This window comes from Sarcophilus harrisii, chromosome X, assembly GCF_902635505.1.
Source record: "Sarcophilus harrisii chromosome X, mSarHar1.11, whole genome shotgun sequence".
NCBI lineage: Eukaryota > Metazoa > Chordata > Mammalia > Dasyuromorphia > Dasyuridae > Sarcophilus > Sarcophilus harrisii.
In genome coordinates this window covers 13550192-13571476 of record NC_045432.1, presented here as the reverse complement: position 1 = coordinate 13571476, position 21285 = coordinate 13550192, and the positions used below count along the sequence as shown (strand labels likewise).

The 21285-nt window shown below is 50.7% G+C and overlaps 1 protein-coding gene across 1 annotated transcript; it reads left to right on the top strand.

The window, feature by feature from the left end:
* Nucleotides 1-5713: 5713 nt before the first annotated feature.
* On the top strand, nt 5714-21228 carry LOC100915456 (extracellular matrix protein 2). Its single transcript, XM_031944666.1, has 9 exons — nt 5714-6145; nt 7245-7514; nt 8333-8448; nt 9939-10071; nt 10470-10627; nt 12908-13047; nt 19589-19915; nt 20735-20905; nt 21096-21228. Exons 1-9 carry the CDS (start codon nt 5722-5724, stop codon nt 21109-21111), a joined length of 1755 nt encoding a protein of 584 aa, XP_031800526.1. The 5' UTR covers nt 5714-5721; the 3' UTR covers nt 21112-21228.
* The last annotated feature ends 57 nt before the right edge of the window (nt 21229-21285 follow it).

Below are 21285 nucleotides of genomic sequence, written 5' to 3'. Positions count from 1 at the left end.
ATCCCAAATTTCAGGAACCCAGGGACCCACCCCCCCCCGCCCTCCCCTTTTAAACCCAAGGAGGGAAAGGGCGCCCCCGGCGACCCTCCGGAGTCTTTTAAGTTTCTCCCTCCCTCCTCCCCAAACAGCAGAAAGGGCATTCTCCCAGCCAACAACCCCTGAGGCTTTGGGTTCTTTCAGCCCCGGCAAATTAAGGATCCTTCCCCCCTTTGCCTTGGGAGCCCAGGGTTTGGGACTCTTCCCGCCCCACCAAGGGGAATTAACCCGAACCCACCAAAAACCTGGGAAAGGGGAAAGGGAGATGAGTGAGGGGACGGGAGGCCACACCAGGAGAATTAAGCAGTCCAGCCTTCTCGCCATTTGTTAGGCTGCTGAGCGCTCCTCAGGACCCTGCTCCAGATGGGAAACTAGGGGCAGATTCAGCTGGTCCATGGTGGATGTTGAGGATGTTGGGAAAGGAGGGAGAGGGAGAAGAGGGATTTTGGGGGGTTGCCAAAAGGCAAGGTACTGGGGATGTCATTTTGGTTCCAGAAACTGGGTCTGGGGGTAGTGAAGGGAAAGGCATGGCTTGAATCCTTCCCATTTGGCTTGGCCTGTTAAATGGCACTGTGGGTAAAGATGGGACAGGGATTCTCTAGAAAAATTGCCGAACCTAGAAAGATTGATCAATGAGTAGGTTTGGGGGGGAAACTTGGTATGTCCAGGAGAAAAAGCCCGGGGGGAGAGGGGTGTCTCCCTGCAGTGGGTAAGAGAGCCATGCATAAATGTTAATCAAATCTGATTCCTTGGAATGCATCTAATTGGACTTTTTGAAGCCAATTGGTGGAAAGAGTGTCATAGAGGTTGGGGGTACAGAGGAACCTAAGGTATGGGGTGTGTGTGAAAGAGAGAGAGACAGAGAGACACAGAGACACAGAGAGAGAGAGACAGAGAAAGACAGAGACAGAGACAGAGAGACAGAGAGACGGACAGGGAGACAGAGACAAAGACAAACAGACAAACAGACAGAGAGAGCTAACCTGTTTCTACAGGAAAGGGGGGCTGGGGAAGGCCCTAGACTAACACAAAAGCCCCTTCCCCACATACAGACCTAGTCTCCCCCTGCCCCTGCCAATCACATTACAATGTTGTTGTCTGTCCTTTGTTCTGGAAGAAGACCATGACATCTGGGAGGTGATATTGCATGGTCTGCAAGTGAACTGTCTTTAAATGAGGGAGGGCCGTGCAAGGTCACCTGCCTCCCTTTCCCCCATCCCAGAGCCACCCGGGGCCAGGGGCCAGTAGAGATCATAGTGACCACACAAGGGAAGGTCTTAGGCCACCCCAGCAACCCTCTCTTCAGTACTTACTCGGCGCCCTCATCTACTGAGCAGTCCCTGAACCCACTCACTGAAACCTGAGCCACTAGGCCCTACCTGGTACCCCTTAAAAACCAGAAAAAGTCCAGGATAATCAATTACTTCCCCTACTGCCTATCCCAGATACACAGCCATTGATCTCCCAGCAGGGTAAGCAGAGAAAACCGGCTCCTTTCACCAAAATACACCCCAGCCAGATCGGCCCCCAACTGTGGAGCGTGGCTGAGATGTGCACTTAACCAGCAGCTTGGCACACGGTGAGAATTACTACCGCCATCCTCGGGAGCGGTGATGCCAGCTGCAGGCTCGGGCCTCCTTAGGAAGCAGGAGGACAAGAGGGAAGTGAGCACTTCGTTGCTGTTCAGTCGTTTCAGCCGGGTCCAGCTCTCTGTGATCCCGTTGGGTGGGTTGGGGTTTCTATTTGTGCCTGTTTGTGTTCGGTTTGTTTGTTTTGACAAAGACACTAGGGTGAATTGCTCTTTCCTTCTCCGGATTATTTCACAGATGAGGAGCTGAGGTGAACTGGGCGAAGTCTCTTGCCCGGGATCCCAGAGCTATTCAATGTCCAAGCTCCAATGTAAACTCAGGTCTTAATTACTCCAGCTCCTTATCCCCTGCAGGGCCACCTCGCCGCCCAAACCAATTGTAATGGTATTGTAATATAGCCGGCTTTCTATGGATTTCATGTGTTCTAAAACCATTCTGAGAAGAGGTCCCTAAGCTTCAACAGACTGGCAAAGGAACCCCCAAAAGACTCAGGACCCCTGGCCTGGCTGCTCCCTTGGTCTGTGTCCTAGGAAGCCAGGATCTGAGTGTTCTATTCACTCCTAGGTACCACATCAGAACAGTGGCAAGCCAAAGAGGCCACCAGGATGGTGAGGGAACTATAGGAAGATGCTGTCTAAGAGGAGCAGTTAAAGCAACTGGGAATATTTAGCCTGGAGAAGAAAAGACTTGGCTGTCTGCTAGTAAATGGAAGGCCACGCTGCAGGATTGGGAATAGCTTTGTTCTTCTTAGCCCTGGAAGACAGAACCGAGAGCAGTGTCTGCCTCGGAGTAGATTGCCTTGCGCCCTTTCTTGATTCTGTGCTGGTGCGGATGCTGCTTCTGTGTATGGAGCAAAGGCCGCAGCAAAGGCCCACAACAGGAGATTTTTCCCTTGGAAACTTGACTTATTGGAGGATGCATTTCTGTATCCCACCCAGGGATGAATAAGGCACAACTCTTAACCTTGGGAAGCTCCAATCTCTGTGTGTGTATGTCTCTCTCTGTTTCTCTCTTTCTGTCTGTCTGTCTCTGTCTCTGTCAATCTCTCCTGAGTCAGCTAGCTCTGTCAGCCATAATAGGTAACTAAGAGCACATTGTATTTGGGCAGGCAGACCTGGGATTAGTCTTGGGGGGGGGGGTGGCTGGCAGTCTTGAGCCCTAGGTGAATGGGGCTCTCCTCAATACTGAGGCTCATAGATGCTGAGACAGAGACCTCATTCATTGGGGGGGAGAAGGCCTCAGGGCCTAACCACTGGGAACCTTCCATTCCCCTTCCTAGCCAGTGGATTAGGAAAAGAGGATGGTGGGTAGGGGATTGGTTCAGGGCCAGGGGTAAATAAACTCAGGTCTGGTTTTTTAATGCTTTAAAAGGGAAAAACTTAGGTCCTAAAGAAATCAATCTCTCTTTCTTCTCCAGTGGAAAAAGGCAAGGTTTGGGGCAAGGCAGGTGATGGGTGTTTGTTTAGAATAGGCCGTGAGAGAGGCGGGTTGATTGGGGGGAAGGGGAGGAGGAAGCCCGGGCATAACGGAGCTCCCCCAGTCAGCAGCAGAGCTGTGGCTTCTTTCTGACTGGCTCCTTTTTGGCGGAGGTCACTGAGCAAAGCAGCTAGAAGGAAGGTGTGGGGAGGAGGGGACCATGGAGCTGCTCGTCCTCACTGGGTTGGCTTTTTGTCTGGTGGGCCCTTCTGGGGAGGCCAGGCTGCCCACGAGGCAGCCGACTAAGGAAGAGCCAGGAGGGAGTGAGCCAACAAAAGACCCATCCTTGTTTGCGTCCAAGAGGCCTGACTCGGCCTCCCCTGAAGGTGAGCAGAGGGGATGCTCAGGATTCCGGAGCTCTGGGGCACGGGGCTGAAGCACGTGTGGGGGATCTCTGGGGAAAGGAGCACCGAAAGTGCCGGTCGTGACGACGTTCACTTGAGAACTCTGAGCTGGTCACTGGCCAGCCCTTCATTTTGCAAGGCCGGGGCTCCCAGACTAGTAGAGTGTGGAGGGGGACAGGACAGAAATAGAAACATCAGTACATGTGGAATGGAGCATCAGAGGGCCGCAGGGGCTCAGAGGAGAGCAAGCCCCCTAAGGAGCAGAGGTCACTGGGCAGGGAAGACTTCTGGGAGGTGGCAGGACCACAGCTGGGCATCAGTGTCATGGGACTAGGCAGGAACAGGAAGAGAAGAGGGCCTTCCACCCAGAAGTCTGGAGAGAGGAAGAAGAGTGGGGCATGAGGGGACTGCCCTGGCTGGAGCAGGGAGTGTCCATGTGGACGGAAGGAAGCCAGTCCAAGAGGCACAAAGGAGCCAGATTACAGAAGGCCTTAAAGGCCAACCAGCCACCACAGTCCCAGGAAATGGCTGACCTCGCCGTTGGCCAGGGAGATGCCAGTGGCCACTGTGACCAGTAGAGGCTGTCGCTGGCCACCTCCAGAGGTTCCTCAGTGTGATCAAAGTGTGACACAGCACAGTTGAGTTCAAGTCACATTCCACGAAACGGAGCCATCGAGGTGGACATGGCTGTGCTCCCCTAGGCTTTCAGTGACAGCCCGACTATTAGGGTAAACTCCATCATACACATCTCCTACCTCCCCAGCTTCTATGGTTTCATTGTCTGGCTGCCTCTTTGTGTTAGAATGATAGGGTGTAGTAATAGAGAGTGATGGACTTAAGGTCGTGAAGTCCTGGGTTCAAATCCCGCCTCAGATACACAAATAGCCATGTGACCCTGGGACAAGTTGAATCACCTCCCTATGCCTCAGTTTCCTTATCTGTAAAATGGCACTGATAATAGCACCTACATTTCAATTGCTTTACAAACCTAAAGCACTCCTAGAAATGAGAGCTGTGCTCTCTCCCTTCCACATCCCCCATGTTTCCCATTCATGTTTAAAGAGGATTTATTTAAAATACCAACGAGAATGCCCTCTTACAGACACTGCAGTCTCGGCTTTATTTTGCAACGACTCTATGGGGAATGTGGGTCCCTAACTTGCAGATGGAGAAAATGAAGTTTGGGAGGATAAGTCACCCCCTCCAAATGGATGCTAAGGATCCAAAGTCACTAGGGCAGGGAAAAGGAAAAGAGAGGGTTTCCTCCACCACTTTGCCCCTCATCATATCCATGGAGCCTTTGGATTGTATGCACCAGGAGGAGGGATGACTACGCCACACAGTCTTGCCCTTCCTTGAACATGCTGGTCTCAGGGTGGGTGACTGGGAAATGAGAGAGGAGGAGGAAGGAAGGAGGGGAGGAAGCTGTCTTCTCCTACTTCCTTCCCCTTTGGCAGGGCAGCTGCAGCCTATCATAGGCTCTCCGTTTGGGTGACTTTTGTTCCCAAAGCTGGTGTGCAAGGGCTGCTGGTCAGAGCTTGCCCTCCTTGACTGCGAGCCACACCCAGCTCTCCCCAAGACCATTCATACTGAGAATGGTGATACGGGGCCTGCAGTGTTTGAAGGGCTGTCCCACCCAGGGAGGCCTTAGACTTGTTCTCTTTGGTCCAGAGGGCAGAGCAGTGGGTAGAAGCCCAAAGAGATCCTTTTAAGTTTACTGTCAATGAGGACTGAACTGATTCAGAGTAGACTAGGCCACCTCCAGAGGAGCGGCTTCCTTCTCCTTGGAGGTCTTCAAGCAGAGATTAGATGGGCACTGGTCATAGCACGGGTTGGACCGGGGACTGCTGAGGGCTCTTCTGACTCTGAAATTCTGCGAAACAGCTGGGACCTTATCCCATTCTCTCTCTCTCTCTGGGACTCAGTTTCCTTTTCTTAAAACGGTGGGACTGAACTTGATGATTTCTAAGATTCCTGCATCTCTAGAGAATGTACACTAGAATAGGGTGGGGGAGGGGTGGGAACAGAAGAAGGGAGGAAGAAAAGCACCATCCCAGGATGCTCTGGGGTCCCACAAAGTAGTAGGTTGGATTTTAGCTTCTGAAATACTGGTTATATGATTCCACCTTATCCCGACCCCCAGTCTCACCCTCTTCAGTCTGATTTTCATTAGAGAATCTCTGGGACAAACCCTGAGATAACGTAGTCCCCCAGCTCGGCTATGTCTATGACACCCAGCCAAAGCCGGTCTTCCTTTTGCAGGGATGTTGAAGCCCATGCTGGAGCACAAGCGCCACGTGAAGGCCGAGGAAGAGGAGAAGGGGCCACCGGGAACAGGCCACCTGAGGACCAGGAAAACCAAAGTGGCAGCTCGCAGCCATTCAGAGCTCAGCCAGGCCTCAAGGCCGCACGGCAAATCACCCACTAGAAGCCACAGGAAGGGGCTCTCGAGGCACAGGAGCCACAGTCGAAAGTTCAGGGAGCAAGAGGGCAAACCAATGTATCTGAAGATTGATGTGGCAAAGAGAAAGGAAGGGAAGGCCGAGTCCTTACCACCGGCTCTTAGCCAATCCAGGAAGAAAAAGACACTGCTGCGAGAGGTGACTGGCTCCAGGGAAGAGAGGAAGAGCAGGAAGCTAGGAGGTGGGGACTCCAAAGTGGTCAAGCTCAGGAAACAAGAGATGAAGAAGACCATCAAAGGTAAGGAGGCAGCAGGACCAAGAGATGGAGGTACACTGGGGAGGAGGGTTCATGGTAGAGGGAAACTCCTTTGCAGGATGACAAAGCCAACAATGAGAAACTCTGTTTCCCCACCCCTGTCCCCGAATACACTGTCAACTCAGAAACTGGAGAGAGAATTGAGGTTTCACAGGGGAAGCAGAGGCCTAGATACTGGGTGGATGACATAGTAGGGAGCACTGGGTGGATGGCATAGTAGGAAGCACTGGGTGGGTGACATAGTAGGGAGCACTGGGTGGATGAGATAGTAGGGAGCCCTGGGTGGATGGCATAGTAGGAAGCACTGGGTGGATGGCATAGTAGGAAGCACTGGGTGGGTGACATTGTAGGGAGCACTGGGTGGGTGACATAGTAGGAAGCACTGGGTGGGTGACATTGTAGGGAGCACTGGGTGGGTGACATAGTAGGAAGCACTGGGTGGGTGACATAGTAGGGAGCACCAGGCAGCCAGACTTGGGTTCCAGGAGACTCAGAGAAGGGACCAGAAAACAGGGGAGGGGAAGGTCCCGCAACTTCTGCCCAGCAGGACAATCTCCTCAATGCTCCGTGGGGAAGAGCAAAGTCAAGAGTGTTGACAACCCCAAGCCTTTCCTGCCTCTCTGAGAGACCGCTGCACCAAAAGAACACAAGTCCAGACCCACAAAGAAATTCAAAGGGAATCTAGAGGGAGTTTGGCAAAAGCTGTAGATGATACACAAAGGCAGCAGATAACAAGGAAAGTTCAGAGTCAGAAATGCATAAAATATATGGTAGGGTATTGTACGATATCAACATATTTGATCTTTCAATTCTTTAATAATTTTAATAATTCAGTCTTCTCTGACACAACATTTTCCGTGGATTTTCCAAACTGCTGGGGCGACCCCCCAACCTCTGAGATGTGAAAGAGATAATTGGACTCTTTCCCCTGTGCCCCCACAGAAACTAGAGCCGGCTCTGGGGCTACCGGCTCACTGGGCGCTCTTGACCGAGGAGGCTTTTCTGTCTCGGCGCCTCATTTGAAGGTCAGGCTTACTGTGCTTCCTCGTTTGTTGCCCTCTGACTCTACCTTCCCCTTCAGCTGTCACCTGGCAACTGCACCAGAAGGCCTTAGACTGGAGCCAGAACACCAGCAACCTGGACGTCTTCCAGAAGGACTTAGGATCTAGCCGAGGCGATGTTCCCTTCTTCCATCAGTCCATCGTCCTTCCGTCTCTGAGGCCCGGGGAAGGCATGGCCTTCCTCCCAGCCACATGCCACTTGTCTGAGGCTACCATCTCCTGTTCCAATGTCAACCTGAAGGCAATTCCACTTCTCAGTGATCGGAACCTGAAAACCCTCTACCTGGCAGGTAAGCATCGAGGGCTCCAGAGTCACCAGAGGCAAAGCCTTTGGCTCTGCGATTCCATTTCCTCCTCTGTAAAGTGACAAAATCTCAGCCCTTCTTACCCATAAAACAGCCTGGGGATCAAAAGAGAGGGGCACTTGTTTGGGGCCCAAATTATTATCCACACACAAGAAGATATTATTACACTATTGTTATCTTTACCATCATTAACAATACTTCCCCTTGACCTATCCTTAGGAGGTCATGAATCTAAAGCTAGATGAGGAAAGGGAGGCCAAGAGAAGTTAGATGACTTAATCGAGCTCACGTGACTGGCAAGCAATGGAGATAAGATCTGAACCCAGAACCTTCGACTCCAAATTTACTGTTCCGGTTCAATAATCCCATCTCAATAACCCCCTTGAACGTTTCTGAAGAGCTTTAAAAATTTAAAAATCACTTTTCAGAGGTTACTTTCCTTGAACTCTACAACTACCCTGTGAGGTAGATAGAATAGGCATTATTAGTCTCATTTTAGTTTCCTCATTGTGGGGAAACCAAGTTCCAGAAAAGACAAGCAATGTGCTCTGAGTCGCACAGCTGAGGCAGGATTTGGACCGGTCTTATTCAATGTGGAGTGGCTCGGCATCAAGCTGACCGTAATATCCTGGGAACCCAAACGCTGGTGCTGGTGAGGGTGATGACTTAGCAGCCTGAGCATCCTTACTAGTACCCAGGTGGCCTGACAACATGGAGCAGAGCTGAGCAGGGGAGAATAAACTAGAGTTCGGAGAAAAACGATGGGGAAATGTGACAGTGCTTTACCTCTTGGCTTTTCCTAGAGAATGAAATTTCCAAAATCCCGGGTGAGACCTTCAATGGCGTGCCCAACCTGGAGTGGCTGGATCTGAGCAAGAACAAACTAGAAACCCAGGGCCTGCATCCTGATACCTTTAAGGCAAGTGACCCCGGTCTTCCCTACTTGGATGGCCAATGGTTGAGGAGCGGGGATGGAGGGAAAGGAGGGAATGACCCAGAAAGAAGGGTCTGAGCTGAGAAGGGACGGTCTTGAATGTTCTGGCACTTCATGAAGGATGGCTATGTGGTCTGATTGAAAGGACTTGGGAGAGAGCCAGGCCTCTTTCACCCAACAGCTCTCCTACCAGCCCACCAGGGGCCTGAGAGGCCACCCATGGAGCAGCATTCTTTGGACTTAAGTCTTATTGTAGGGCTTATCTAAGATTCTAAAGAAACAGAGGCCATTGGGAAGGGGGAGTTTGGGGGTCATAGGAGGCAGCATGGTGAGGGCCTGTCAAGAGTTCTAGAGTCTAGTGTTGGTTTGTTTGTAACTTTGAATAATCCTCCTGCTGCTTCTCCTTCTCCCCTTCCTCCTCCTCCTTCTTCTCTTTCTCCTCCTCCTTCTGCCTTCTTCTTCTTCCTCATCCGTCTTCTCCCCTCTTCTTCCTCTTTCTTCTCCTTCTTCCTTTTCCCTCTTCTTCCTTATTCTTTCTTCTTCTTCTTCAACAGTAAGAAGGTGGGTATGGACTTAATACCCTAACCAATGATTGTCCATTCCCTAAAATATCCGCAATATGCTCTGCTGTTGGCCCTCATGGAGGCTTGCTTCCAGCAATGTGCAATGTTCTGAATAGGTGAGGGAAAGGCCCCTTCATCATTGCACTAACTTCCAGAAACAGGCTCACCAAATCTTCACGGGGCCTGAGCTGACAGGAGCCAAACTTCTGATCATGGAGATCCTCTCGTGCCCACATCTGGACATCTAGTTTCTTCTTGTTCAGAAAAGCAGGAATCGAGGGCTGAAAGGGGCCTCAGAGTTCATCTAGTCCAATCCCCTTCCCAGACGTGAGACTGAGGCAGGGGTGTAGAATCACCTCCTAATGGTTACACAGCTATTGGGAGACAGAGACAGGCTTTGAACCTAGGGCCTCTGACTCCAAAGACAGCATGTTGGTTGGTGGCGAAGGGGCCGTGGTGCTGCTGCATGCATTTCTGCAGAATCGCTAAGTCTCCCCCTTCCTCTCCCGTCCCCCTTTCTAGATCACCCTCCTAAGGTAACACAAAAGTCCCAGATTCACTTCCAGATCTTTACTGTGTTTTCAGCACAAGCATGAGCATCTGCAGAACCCCATTACACACGTTATAATGGCCAACGATAGCTTGGAGTTATACGCAACCCATCCGTTATTCAGATGCTGATATAATTGATGTTGCTGCATCTTATTGGTCACTGAGAGAACTTCCCAAGGGGCAGGCACTGCTCTCATGCTGTCGTAGCCACTCTGGTAGTACATGGTGGAACCTAGGCCTCGCGCTGAGGCTTTCAGCCTCCTGACCCAGCAGGCCTTCCGCTCGGCCGCTCCCAACTCCCAACACTCCCAACACTTCTCTGGCTTTGGCCTCAGAGCGGCCACATCTGTTCCTCCACAGAACCTGACTCGGTTGAAGAGACTAAACTTGGACGGAAATTCTCTTTCGGCTATTCCTGAATTACCAAGCTCTCTCCAAGAACTCAAGATCAATGACAATGTCCTCCAGGGCCTCCAAAGGACCAGTTTCCGAGGTGAGGGAGGAGACTTCAGGGGTCGTTTGACCTTGGGCGTCTGTCCCCACCTCCCCGAGGGATCAGGTGCCCATCCATTCTCCATAAGGGAAGAATCCTCAAGGATTTTTGACAAAGACGGGGAGACTAGAGCCCCCGGCAAGAGGTACAGAGCATGGCTGCTAGCTTTGGATTCAGAGTCAAGTCCCTTCCCTGGGCCTCCGTTTCAGTAAAACAAATTGGGCTTGATGGGCTCTGCTTCATCACAGGATAATCCTCAGCAATGAACAGATCCTAAAGGGGTTCTGGGCCTAGATTTGGCTACCATCTGTTCCTCCCTTTCCCCATCCCTCTCAGAAGCCCCCTCCCCCTATACTGTTCACAGGCCTCATGAGGTTTACTGGGGCTCTTTTCCCCAGGACTCACAAAACTGTTGACTCTGGAAGCCGAGGGAAACCAGCTGCATGATGGGAATGTGTATCCTTTGGCTTTCTATCCTCTGAAGAGCCTGATGTACCTGAGACTGAATGAAAACCACTTCCGGGGCCTCCCCCAGGGCCTGCCTGCTTCCCTGCAGGTAAAGACCAGAGCCCTTCCTGAGCAAAAGTTCCTTAGGAATGCTAGAGCTGGGGTTCAGGAGGAGTAGGCCCAGAGAACAGAAGGGGGGCCACCTCCCCAGCATTGTGTTTTCTCCACAATCCTAGTCTTCCTTACTTCCAGGCCAGTTGGCGCATGCCAATCTAGAGGGATGGCAGGGAAAATAGGGAGCGAGGAGGCCTTTGCAGAAGGACCCCCCAGGAAAATCAGTTCTCCCAAGGTTCCACTGACAAAGCCACGGGCTGTGGGAAAAGTAGATTCGAGGTCAGGGAACCTGGGTTCAAACCCTGAGAACTATATAAGTGATCTCTTGCTATATCACTTCTTCTCCTTGGGCTTCAGTTTCCTCCTCTGTCATATGAGGGGGCTGAGCTTCTAGAACTAAAATGAGGTTCCAGTGGAGCTATCTCCAGTCATCCTGATCTATATCTGGTCACTGGCTCCCAACGGCTCTGGAGAAGAAAGGGAGGCAGGTGAGGATCTGGAGGGAGGACGGTTATTTTTTTAAGACAGCATTACTCCTCCTCTCCCCCTCCCTCACTTTCTCAGGCTTGCCATTACAAATCTGAGCTGGATCAGTTCAAATCCAATCCTCTGATTTTCCATCAACTGAGAAAACTGAGACCTAGAAAAAGAAAGGGACCGAGTGACTTGGATTTGGAACCCAAAGACCGCAATTGAAGCTCTAGCTCCACTCCCTTAATGCCTGAGCCCTCAGTTTCCCCATCTGTAAAATGAAAGGGAATAGACTAGTTGATTCCAGGAACTGAGAACCAAAGCTCAAGGCCCCATTGGCTTCCCGACGGAGGTGATTCTCCCGAGCCAAGAGTTGTGTCCGTTGTACAAAATGGAAGGGATTTCCTTCTATCCAGACTCCTTCAGTGGGAACCCTTCTCCTGGAGCGCTGAAGATGGGGCTTACGTTACAGACATCCAGGCTCCACCCAGTGCTTTTTAGGGACATACACATAGGACAAAGCAACTCCCCCCCTCCTCTGGCCTCAGAGCTACCTGGCTTGGCCAGGGCTTGCTTGTGGGGGGGGGAGCACAGAGGGCATGGGGTCCTGCCCCGCAGTTTGGAAGGAGAAGCTCTGGACTCTCGGGATCTAAGGGACTAGGGAAATGAGACCTCCATCCAATAGCAGCCTGAAATGCCCTGTAAGCCTCTTTTCCAGGAACTTCCCCCTTCCCTCCGCCCCCTCTGTTTGCCTTGGATGGCTTGTGCAGGAGATGTTTTTGGTGGCAGCTATCTCCCTCCCCTGGCACAGGGCTGAGAGAGCCAGATACAGACCACGGTCTGTTCTCCAGGCCAGGCTTTTGGGGATCCTAAACGTGTCTTCTGAATCACGGCATGGTGGAAAGAGGGATAACTTGAGAGGACCAACAGATCTGAGTTGTGATCCCTGTCCTAGCACCAACTTGCTGTGGGTAATTCTCAGTCCCTCTCTGGGCCTGTTTCCCACCATGGTGAAGAACTAGATGACCACTAAAGTCCTTTCTAGCCCAAAATCCTTTCATCTGGAAGTGGGACAGAAGGAGGAAGGGACAGGGGAAGGCCTGATCTGCCGGAGCCAGTATGCAGCTCAGGGCGGGTCTAGGTGCCCCTATGGCTCCTCTCCTTCAGGCAAGACTGCCAGAGAAGAGGGAGGGACCTGAAAAGACCTTGGGACCAAAATAGAGATGCAGAAAATGGGGACATGGGAAAGGATGGCTAGAGGCCGGAGCTCTTATTTCAGAGAGCAGAAAAGTGAGACTTGGTGAGCAGAAGGAATTCTCCCAAGCTCACAATAGGGTCCTAGACCAAGAGCTGAATGGAACCCAGTTTACAGAAGAAGAAACTGAAGCACAGGGAGGTGCATGATTTGTCTATAGTCACGCAGCTAGTTGGGTAGCAGAGTTAGGGCCGAACTAGAAAGAACTGGAAGATAAGCAGTGGGCAGATGGAAGGCATTGCTAAGGGCTGGGCAGACAGCAGCCGTCCCTGGCGAGGGTGTGGCATCCCTGTGGCCAGACAGCGGGGCAGCACACTGGCAGGTGGGTGGCGGGTATTGTCAACACTCGGCCATTAGGTGGTCGGCCGGGGCTGGAGTCTCCCCGCTGGGGAGTGACACTTCTGTTTCCCACTTCTGGGTCCCCTTTCCCTCATCCTCTCAAGTCAGAGCAGAAGCTGCGTCAGTGTAACTTGGCCCCAAGCTGTAGGAAAGGCCATCCATCTATCTCCTGGCCTCACACTCTGCCCTCTTGGGGCTGGGGGGAACTAGGAACTCTACCTTGCCACTAACCACATTGAAGAAGTGACTGACCGTGTACTGAACAAGTGCCAGAGTTTGAGCCTGCTGGTTCTAAGCAACAACCGGATCAAGGAGGACTGCATTGCTCCCCAAGCATGGATCGACCTTCCGTGAGTATGGCTTCCCCAGATTACCCTCATCTCCTTTTAAGAAAAGGAAGGAAACTGAGGTAAGTGGCTCATCCACAGTCACACGACCAGTAAGGATTAGGGGTAGGACTCAAACTCAGGTGGCCACTTTGCTGCAACTCTGTGCTATATTTCATGCCAGGAGCTCTCGGCAGTAACTTGTAGCCCACTCCACGTGGCCCAGGGGCTACACCCAAAGCCCTGCTGCGGCTCCTCCTAGTTTCTCTGGTGGCCGATCCCACCTTCTCCAGGACGGCTGGTCCGGCCAGGGCTTGACCAGTGAGCTAGGACAATGGGCGAGGGCTATTCTGGAGAGCTATAAAGACGACTGTCACACCCAAGAACCAAATCTGGGCCTTATTAGCTGTGGGCCCTGACCTGCCAAATCACCACGTCTTTTCTTGTCTACCCTTGTGGTAGACAACTACTTTCCCCACGGCCCACAGAGCGTCCTACAAGCAAGGGTGTGGCGCTGCATGTTTAACAACCGGGTCTTCTCCCCCAAAATATGCCAGACACACTTTTCAGTTTCCGCTGCATTATTCATCTTCTCTTCCCCACTTTCTTAAGCTCTGTCACCAGAGCACCCTATGAAGCCCTGATCTATAACGTCTGCCAATTGTGTGGCTGAATTTGCACACATTGGGACCCTTCTTCCCTGACTTAAGCTCTTTCTTCCACTCTACGATCACCCTATATCTACGCTTCTCCCCAAACAAATGAGCGGTCACCAGGGCTGACGTGATGACCTCCCATGATTCAATTCTGTGGCTGACCTTGAGTAAAGCAGCAAGTCCGATAGAAAGGACATTGACTCTTCCCACTAAACTTGGAATTCTGGAACCTCAGTTTAAATGGCAGCCATGCAACCTTCCCTGGACCTCCTTGTCCTCTCTCTCATGGGAGTGGTGGACTAGATGCCTCTAAGGTGGCTTCCAGCTCCAAATCTGTGCTCGGAGAGCAAGTACTTAATACATGCTATAGCGAGGACTTAATAAACAAGGACTGATGATACTGTGATACCTTCAAGGCCTCCAGAATTCCCCTGACTCAGAAGGACAATGGCTTTTTGCCCCAATTTCTTCCCTTCCTACCAACCTTGCTGCCCTGAGGTAATTATAAAATCATACCTGGGATTTAGAGCTGCCAAGTGATCTTAACTATCTTTTAGCCTGGCCTCCTCACTTTAAAATGGAAGAAACTGAAGCCTGGGGAGGAAAAAGGCCCAGATCCTCTAAATATTCCCAATTCTGGGGCAGCTAGGTGGTGCTGTAATGGATAGAGCACTGGCTTTGGAGGCAAGGGGACCTGAGTTCAAATCAGACATTGAACACTTCCTAGCTATGTGATCTTAGGCAAGTCACTTATCCCCAATTGCCTCGGAGAAAAGAAAAAAAAAGGAAGAAATAAAAAATAAATATTCCCATTTCTTCTAAGACAAGGCTAAAATCATGTGAGGCTGGAGATTGAGAAACAAGGGCCACACATCTTAGTTTGAACCATGGCCCAATTTTCCCAAAGCTGGACAGCCACCCCATCACAGTCCTGTCCATCTTGCTTCCTTGGCACTTCTGTTCTGCCACAGTTAAGGGTGACAGCTGGCTAGAGGCCGGGGCCAGCAGAGCCAGAGCTAAAGGCACTTATGGTGGGCCAGATGGTAGCTTGGTGTGGTTTGGAAGAAGGCAGATCCTCTCAGAAGTTGGGAATGAATAAGAAGTCAACACATCAAGCTGTACGACGGGGCCGGTTTCTTATCTTGTTCCTCCGGTGAGGTGTCAGTTATGTCTCCCCATGGCCTGAGGCCCTTCTCCCCTTAAGACTGGTGCTGGTTACCAAGTAGCTAGAGACAACACCCCCCTCCCCGTCTCCGTTGAGCTCCGTGATTGCTTCTGGGCTCGAGCCCACTAGCTGGGTCACGATTTCCTGGTACAGACACTGCCTGAGCCCCAATGCCTTGGCCTCCAGGCCCCTAGCCCGAGTCTCCTGCTGCCTGTTGTCCTAACCTTACATGCTGTGACCTTCACTTTATCTAGCCTTAGTAGACCTCCCTAGACTTGACTTTCATTGTTGTTTTTCAGGCCTTCCCCTCATGTCCAACCTTTTATGACCTTGTTTGGGATTTCCTTGGCAAAGATACTGGAATGATTTGTCATTTCTTCCTCCAGCTCATTTTATAGATGAGGAACTGAAGCAAACAGAGGGAAGTGATTTAGCCACTTACAGCTCATCAGTTTCTTAGTTAAGATTTGAACTCGGGTTTGGGGGCTCCAGGGCTGGCACTCTCTCCACTGCAGCACCCCCTGGCTGCCCCAGCCTTGCTTGCAAGCCCTGCGGACAGCATCTGCCTGCCCCCTTTTAACTGGCCCTATGCCTTTCATTTCCAGGCTTTTTATGCCTAAGGAATCTGGGGTGCCAAGGAATGTCTCGCAAAAAGCTCCGAATTATCCGAATCTGCTTTAAGAATATTACTCTGCATTCACTATTTCAAGAGGGGGAGAGTCTGGCTGCTGGAGGGCCAAAGTGTTACAATGGGCCAGAGAAGAGGTACTGATGGCCTGAATTAGGGCATTGAGGGGGAGCGTGCAGAGGGATGGATGCATGAGGAAGAAATGCCTGGACATGGTGACTGGGACGAGGAAAAAAACCAAAGGTTCAGGGCAAGAAGGAACCGATGATCTATTGATTCCCAGACAATCAAAGCTCTTGCCCAGTATCCTTGCTCCATTCCAGGAAAATGTTACCCAGAGCTTTTGAGTTGAATTATTATTTTTTCTCTCCCCCCTCTTTGCCAAGTGAGGCAAGGGAAAACAGACACCAATTTGGGTAGAAGAGAAGCCCCACCCAATTGCTCCGTTGGCCCGCCGTACCCATTGTGCGGTAGGGCTGGCCTCCCTTTGAGAGTTCCCAGGCGAGCCCTGGCAGCAGATCCCTCCACCGCTCTGATCTGGCCCTCCAAATGGAGGGGTCTGTGGTGGTTGGGACAAAGGGCGAGCAGAACTGACCCTCCCAGATTCACAGTATCCTCAAACTGGCAGGGCCCTCAGCAGACTTCTAGTCCACCCCATTCTACAACATCACCTTTACTTGTAGATATCAAGTAATGAAGAGAGATGGGGGGAGAAGGGGAAGCAGAGTCTCCCCATTTGGGACCATCAATTCTTAAGAAGTTCTGCCCTACCGTCAGCCCCAAATCAAGCTCTCTACAACTTCCTTATTACTTCTCAGCATGCTCTAAGTAAGATAGGCTTTCTCCTTCTACACGTTAGACTCTCCAGTGATTGAGATTCCCCAAGTTCCCTCTTCTCCAAGCTAAACATGCTCAGTTCCTTCAGCCAATCCTCATATGAGGGCCATGGTCTTCAGTGTCTCGGGGAAGAGGGGGTTTGATGAAAGGAAGAGAGATATAAACAAGATGGCTGAAAGGGAAGGATGAGGACCTTTTTTGAGCCTGGGTCCCCCATCTTGCCCAGACTGGAAGTTCAGGGACCACTCTTGAGTCCGATTCCAATGCAGATCGGCATGGGAGTTCCATTCATGACTTGGGCTCTTTCACACATACCCTTAGATAGCCTAGTGGGGGCTTTCCCACTGGTGCCAGACTTTGGACAACCAACTGGCTTAGTCAACAGCAGTTGGAACTCCCAAGCTCAAGTGATCCACCAGCCTCCAATTTTCCAGTAGCAGGAATTATCCCAGCCAGTCTGTTGAACCTTTAAAGTGTTCCAAAAATACCTCTTTGCTCTGCTAATTCCAAGTTATCCTTAGCTCTTCTCCTTGACAAGGCTAGTTTGATTCATTGTTATATGTCTATCTTGCCTTTCCCATCAGTCTAGATTTGGCCAGATTACCTCAATTCATGACAGAGGTAGGAAAATCCACAATTCCTACCTCCTCTGTCACTAAGTAGTCTGTCTTTGGTCACATGTCCCCTCTTTTGGAGGTCCCTATAAAGGTCCCTTCCCACTCTGAATGTCATCGATTCTCTCCTGTTCTTTAGCTTTCGATTCTTCCCTCTCCTTCTCGTCATTGTTGTTTTTCATTCAGTGAGTTGTGTCCAACTCTTCATGACCCATGGACCAGAACATGTCGATATTGTCATTGGGGTTTTCTTGGCAAAGATACTGGAATGGTTTGCCATTTTCTTCTCCTGCCCTCCTTATAGGGGCGGCTAAATAAGGGAGAAAATGGGGGGGAGGAATAGAAGGGAGAAAGTGGGGGGAAGATGGAAGGGAAAGAATACAAGCAGAGTGGAATGCCTGAAAGATGTTCCTCATCCCATCCCAAAGCATGTTGCTTGCTACCCACCACAGTGCCTGAAATTCTGTTATCTGAGCTCCACTTTTCAGCCGGGGGCTTCAAGAGTGAAGAGATGGGGCAGGGAGGGTAGCACAAGAGCAGAATGGAATGGGAGAAGTTTTTAGAGTTTGTTTGTTTGACTTGAGGACAGACTAATCTGAGAGGAAAGAGGGAACAGACAGAAGAAACCTGGTGGCCACCTGTTTTGATTTCCATAATCAGATAGTGCCTTAGATCCTTCCATCTGAATAATCCTCCAATATCTTTGTAACTCCTGGGGCAGCTGCAAGGGCTTTGGAACAGACAAGCCAGGAGGGAACACGCACAGTTTGGAACATCTGCCTTCCTTGTGTTAGGTGGCAGGCCCAGATGAAGTCAATCCTCTGCCTGGAGAGTTCTTACCAAAGGAAACTCAAGCCTCTGAACCCCATGTCGGACCCTGAATAATAATAGCTGGAGCTTATAGGGTGCTTTACTTTAAGGCTTGTAAAGCACTTTAGGTATGCTACTTCATCTGATCTTCAAAACACCCAGGGTGGTAGGAGCCATTATTATCCTATTTTACAAATGAAGAAACTGAGTCACAGAAAGGACTGGCTCAAGATCACACAGCTGGGAAGTGCTTGACGCAGAATTCCAACTCGGGTCTTACTGAGCCCTTAGCTGAACCCAAGACAGCTGACTCACCTGACGCTCTTGAGTCTCAATTCTCAGCTTCTCTACTTGGGAAAGGGAAGAAACAATGGGGCAAACAAATGGATGTCTGGATAGTCGGAGGATGGAGCTTATGGACAAGATATGAATGGGACCAAGTAGGCAGAGAGGAGAACAACTGTGGTTACTTAAAAAACACTTTTGTTAGAGCTGGTAAGGGCCCTATTGCTCACCTCATTCAACCCTTTCACTTACTCCTTCCATGAATTCTGGAAACTGAGGAGAAAAGACTTGTACAAGGTCTCAATAAGGTCTAGTAAGTGGCCAAGCCAGGATTTGGACCCAGCTCTCTTTTTTCCCCCTTTCTTGAACTGGTCATTTATTTTTTTATTAAAACTTTTAATTTTCAAAACATATGGCTGGGTAATTTTTCACATTATCCCTTGCACTCACTTCTGTTCCGACTTTTCCCCTCCCTCCCTACACCCCCTCCCCCAGATGGCAAGCAGTTCTATACATGTTAAATAGGTCACAATAGATACAATATCTGTGTGCAGAACCGAACAGTTCTCTTGTTGTACAGGAAGAATTGGATTCAGAAGGTAGAAATAACCCGGGAAGAAAAACAAAGATGCAAACAGTTCACCTTCATTTCCCAATGTTCTTTCTTTGGGTGTAGCTGCTTCTGTCCATCATTGATCAATTGGAACTGAATTAGGTCTCTTTGTCAAAGAAATCCACTTCCATCAGAATACATCCTCATACAGTATTGTTGTTGACGTATGTAATGATCTCCTGGTTCTGCTCATTTCCCTCAGCATCAGTTCATGTAAGTCTCTCCAGGCCTTTCTGAAATCCTCCTGCTGGTCATTTCTTACAGAACAATAATATTCCATAACATTCATATACCAGAACTTATTCAGCAATTCTCCAGCTGATGAGCATCCGCTCAGTTTCCAGTTTCTTGCCACTACAAACAGGGCTGCCACAAACATTTTGGCACACGTGGGTCCCAGCTCTCTTGATTCCCTGGACATGTTTTCTATTACATCTTTTTGAAGGTGAGAAGAACAAGAGAAGCAATTTGGGATGAAGTGAGCAGGAGAAATGTCAACATCTCCAGTGGGAGAGGGAAAGAAAGGGACTCTGGTACGGGAGCTTGGTCAGAAAGAGCAGTGGGTGCACATGCCTATGAGATTATACACTGAGAATCTTCACCCAGTGCCAAAGTGTTTTCTCAGACTCTGAGACTGCAATGGGCTTGACATCTCCAGACTGAGCCAGGAGTCTCCAGGGAGAGAATTTGGGATCCCAAGATGTATTGCTGAAGCTGCCATCTAAAGGGGAAAGACCTTAAGCTTGGGATGAGATTATCAGCAGAGGCCAAAAGAAGGTTCTTTGGTGTGCCTGGCCAGATGTTTCAGAAACTTGGGTCCTTCATCTGCACCCTGGTCCCTGTGACTGTCCCACACTTTGTCCTTGCCCCTAAAGGTCTAACTCTCTCTCTCTCTCTCTCTCTCTCTCTCTCTCTCTCTCTCTCTCCCTCTCCCTCCCCCTCCCCCCTCCCTCTCAGGAAGCTTGAGTCATTGGACCTGTCCCACAACCGCCTGATGCACGTGCCCTCCTTTTTGCCTCGTGTGCTGAGACGGCTCATACTCCATCACAACCAGATCGAGTACATCCCGGGCTATGTTTTTGCACACATGAAGCCGGGCCTCGAGTTCCTGCACCTTTCTCACAACAACATCCATGATGATGGCATCCATAGTGTGTCATTTCTTGGTCTGCGTTGGTCCCTGGTAGAGATGCTCCTGGACAACAACAAACTTCAGGCCATTCCCCGAGGCCTCCTGGGTCTCAAGAGGTTACAGGTGCTTCGTCTGAGCCACAACAAGATCAGGTATAGCGGCGGGAGGTGCCACCTTCGCAGCCACCCTCTCTGCCCCAGTTCGGCACGCCCATTGGCTAACAAACAGTGCCCTCTCCAGGGCAAGCCCCAACTAGATCGCTGTTCACTGGGACAACTTTTAGCTGTTGCTATTTGGAAGGCTGGGAAGGTTTCTGACTCAAAGGTGGCACTCCTAAGATTCCTAGTCTCGTCCTCTTCACGCCCCCCATGGCTCAAGGGACCAGGACCAAGGACCACGAGAGACATCAAGGTCCAATTCTGGCCTAAGAGCTGAGAGCCAGAACAGGGACCCCAGGGAAGGTGGGAGTCGAGGCAGCCCACAGTTGGGAAACTACCAGGTTAAAGACATGGCACTGGCAAAAGATCAGTGTGTGTAGACATGAGTTTGACCCAAGAGGAAAGGAGTTTGTCTGGGTCTGCTACCCAGTACTGAGGACCTAGAGCAGACTCCTCCTCTCTATAACCATAGGAGCGTGTATATATCACACACATACATACGCACATGCATGTGTATACACACACTTGTACACACGCACACATGTCTGTCTCCCCTCTGGCTCTATCCAACTTGTAAAGTCTCTGCTAGTGTCAAACACTCTCAAAGCCTTGTGCAGTGCCTCCTCTGGTCCTTGTGACCAGGCCCAACTCAGGCCAGTCTAGTAACTAGCAGAGAGGGGCAGCTCCTCCTGCCATCTCCATCCTGGGGGCTCCCTCCTTTTCCCATCTCCCTTCCTCCCTTGAGCCCTTCCCCTCTCTCCCATCTGGGTCCTGCGTCGCCCACACATTGGTCTCCCGTTCTCCCTTCCGCAGAAACATGCCCCTGAATTCTGTGTGCGACACCCGCGTGGCCCAGGACTCCAACCTCACCTCCATGCACCTGGAGAACAACCTCATTGATCCGCGCCAGATCCCACCCACAGCCTTCTCCTGTATCAAGGCCTACCAGAGTGTGGTTCTCAAGCCGCAGCAGGATGAGGAAAAGTATGAGTCTTTTACCTCTTCGACCTTTCTCCCGGGCGCCCTGGCCCTAGCTCCCTAGCCCCCACCAGGAGGGCCTGCTCTTCCTTTCCCTCCTCCCACCTCCCCACTTTTGGCCTGTCCTGTCAGCATTAATTATTAACTAATGAAGGCTTTTCTTGCAAATCATGAATGCTCTCTTTCTGTCACTCAGGGAAAGAAAAGATTGACTGAGCGGATGAAGATCCCAAACAAGCCAAGTCATCCCGGTGCCCTCCCGGTCATCCTCAGTCCTAGCCTGATCCGAGTTACTGTATATATTTGAAAAAAAAAATAAAAATACATAACGTTCAAACTGTGTTCTAACTCAATGTGTCCGTGGTCACTTTCCGATGGCTTTGCAT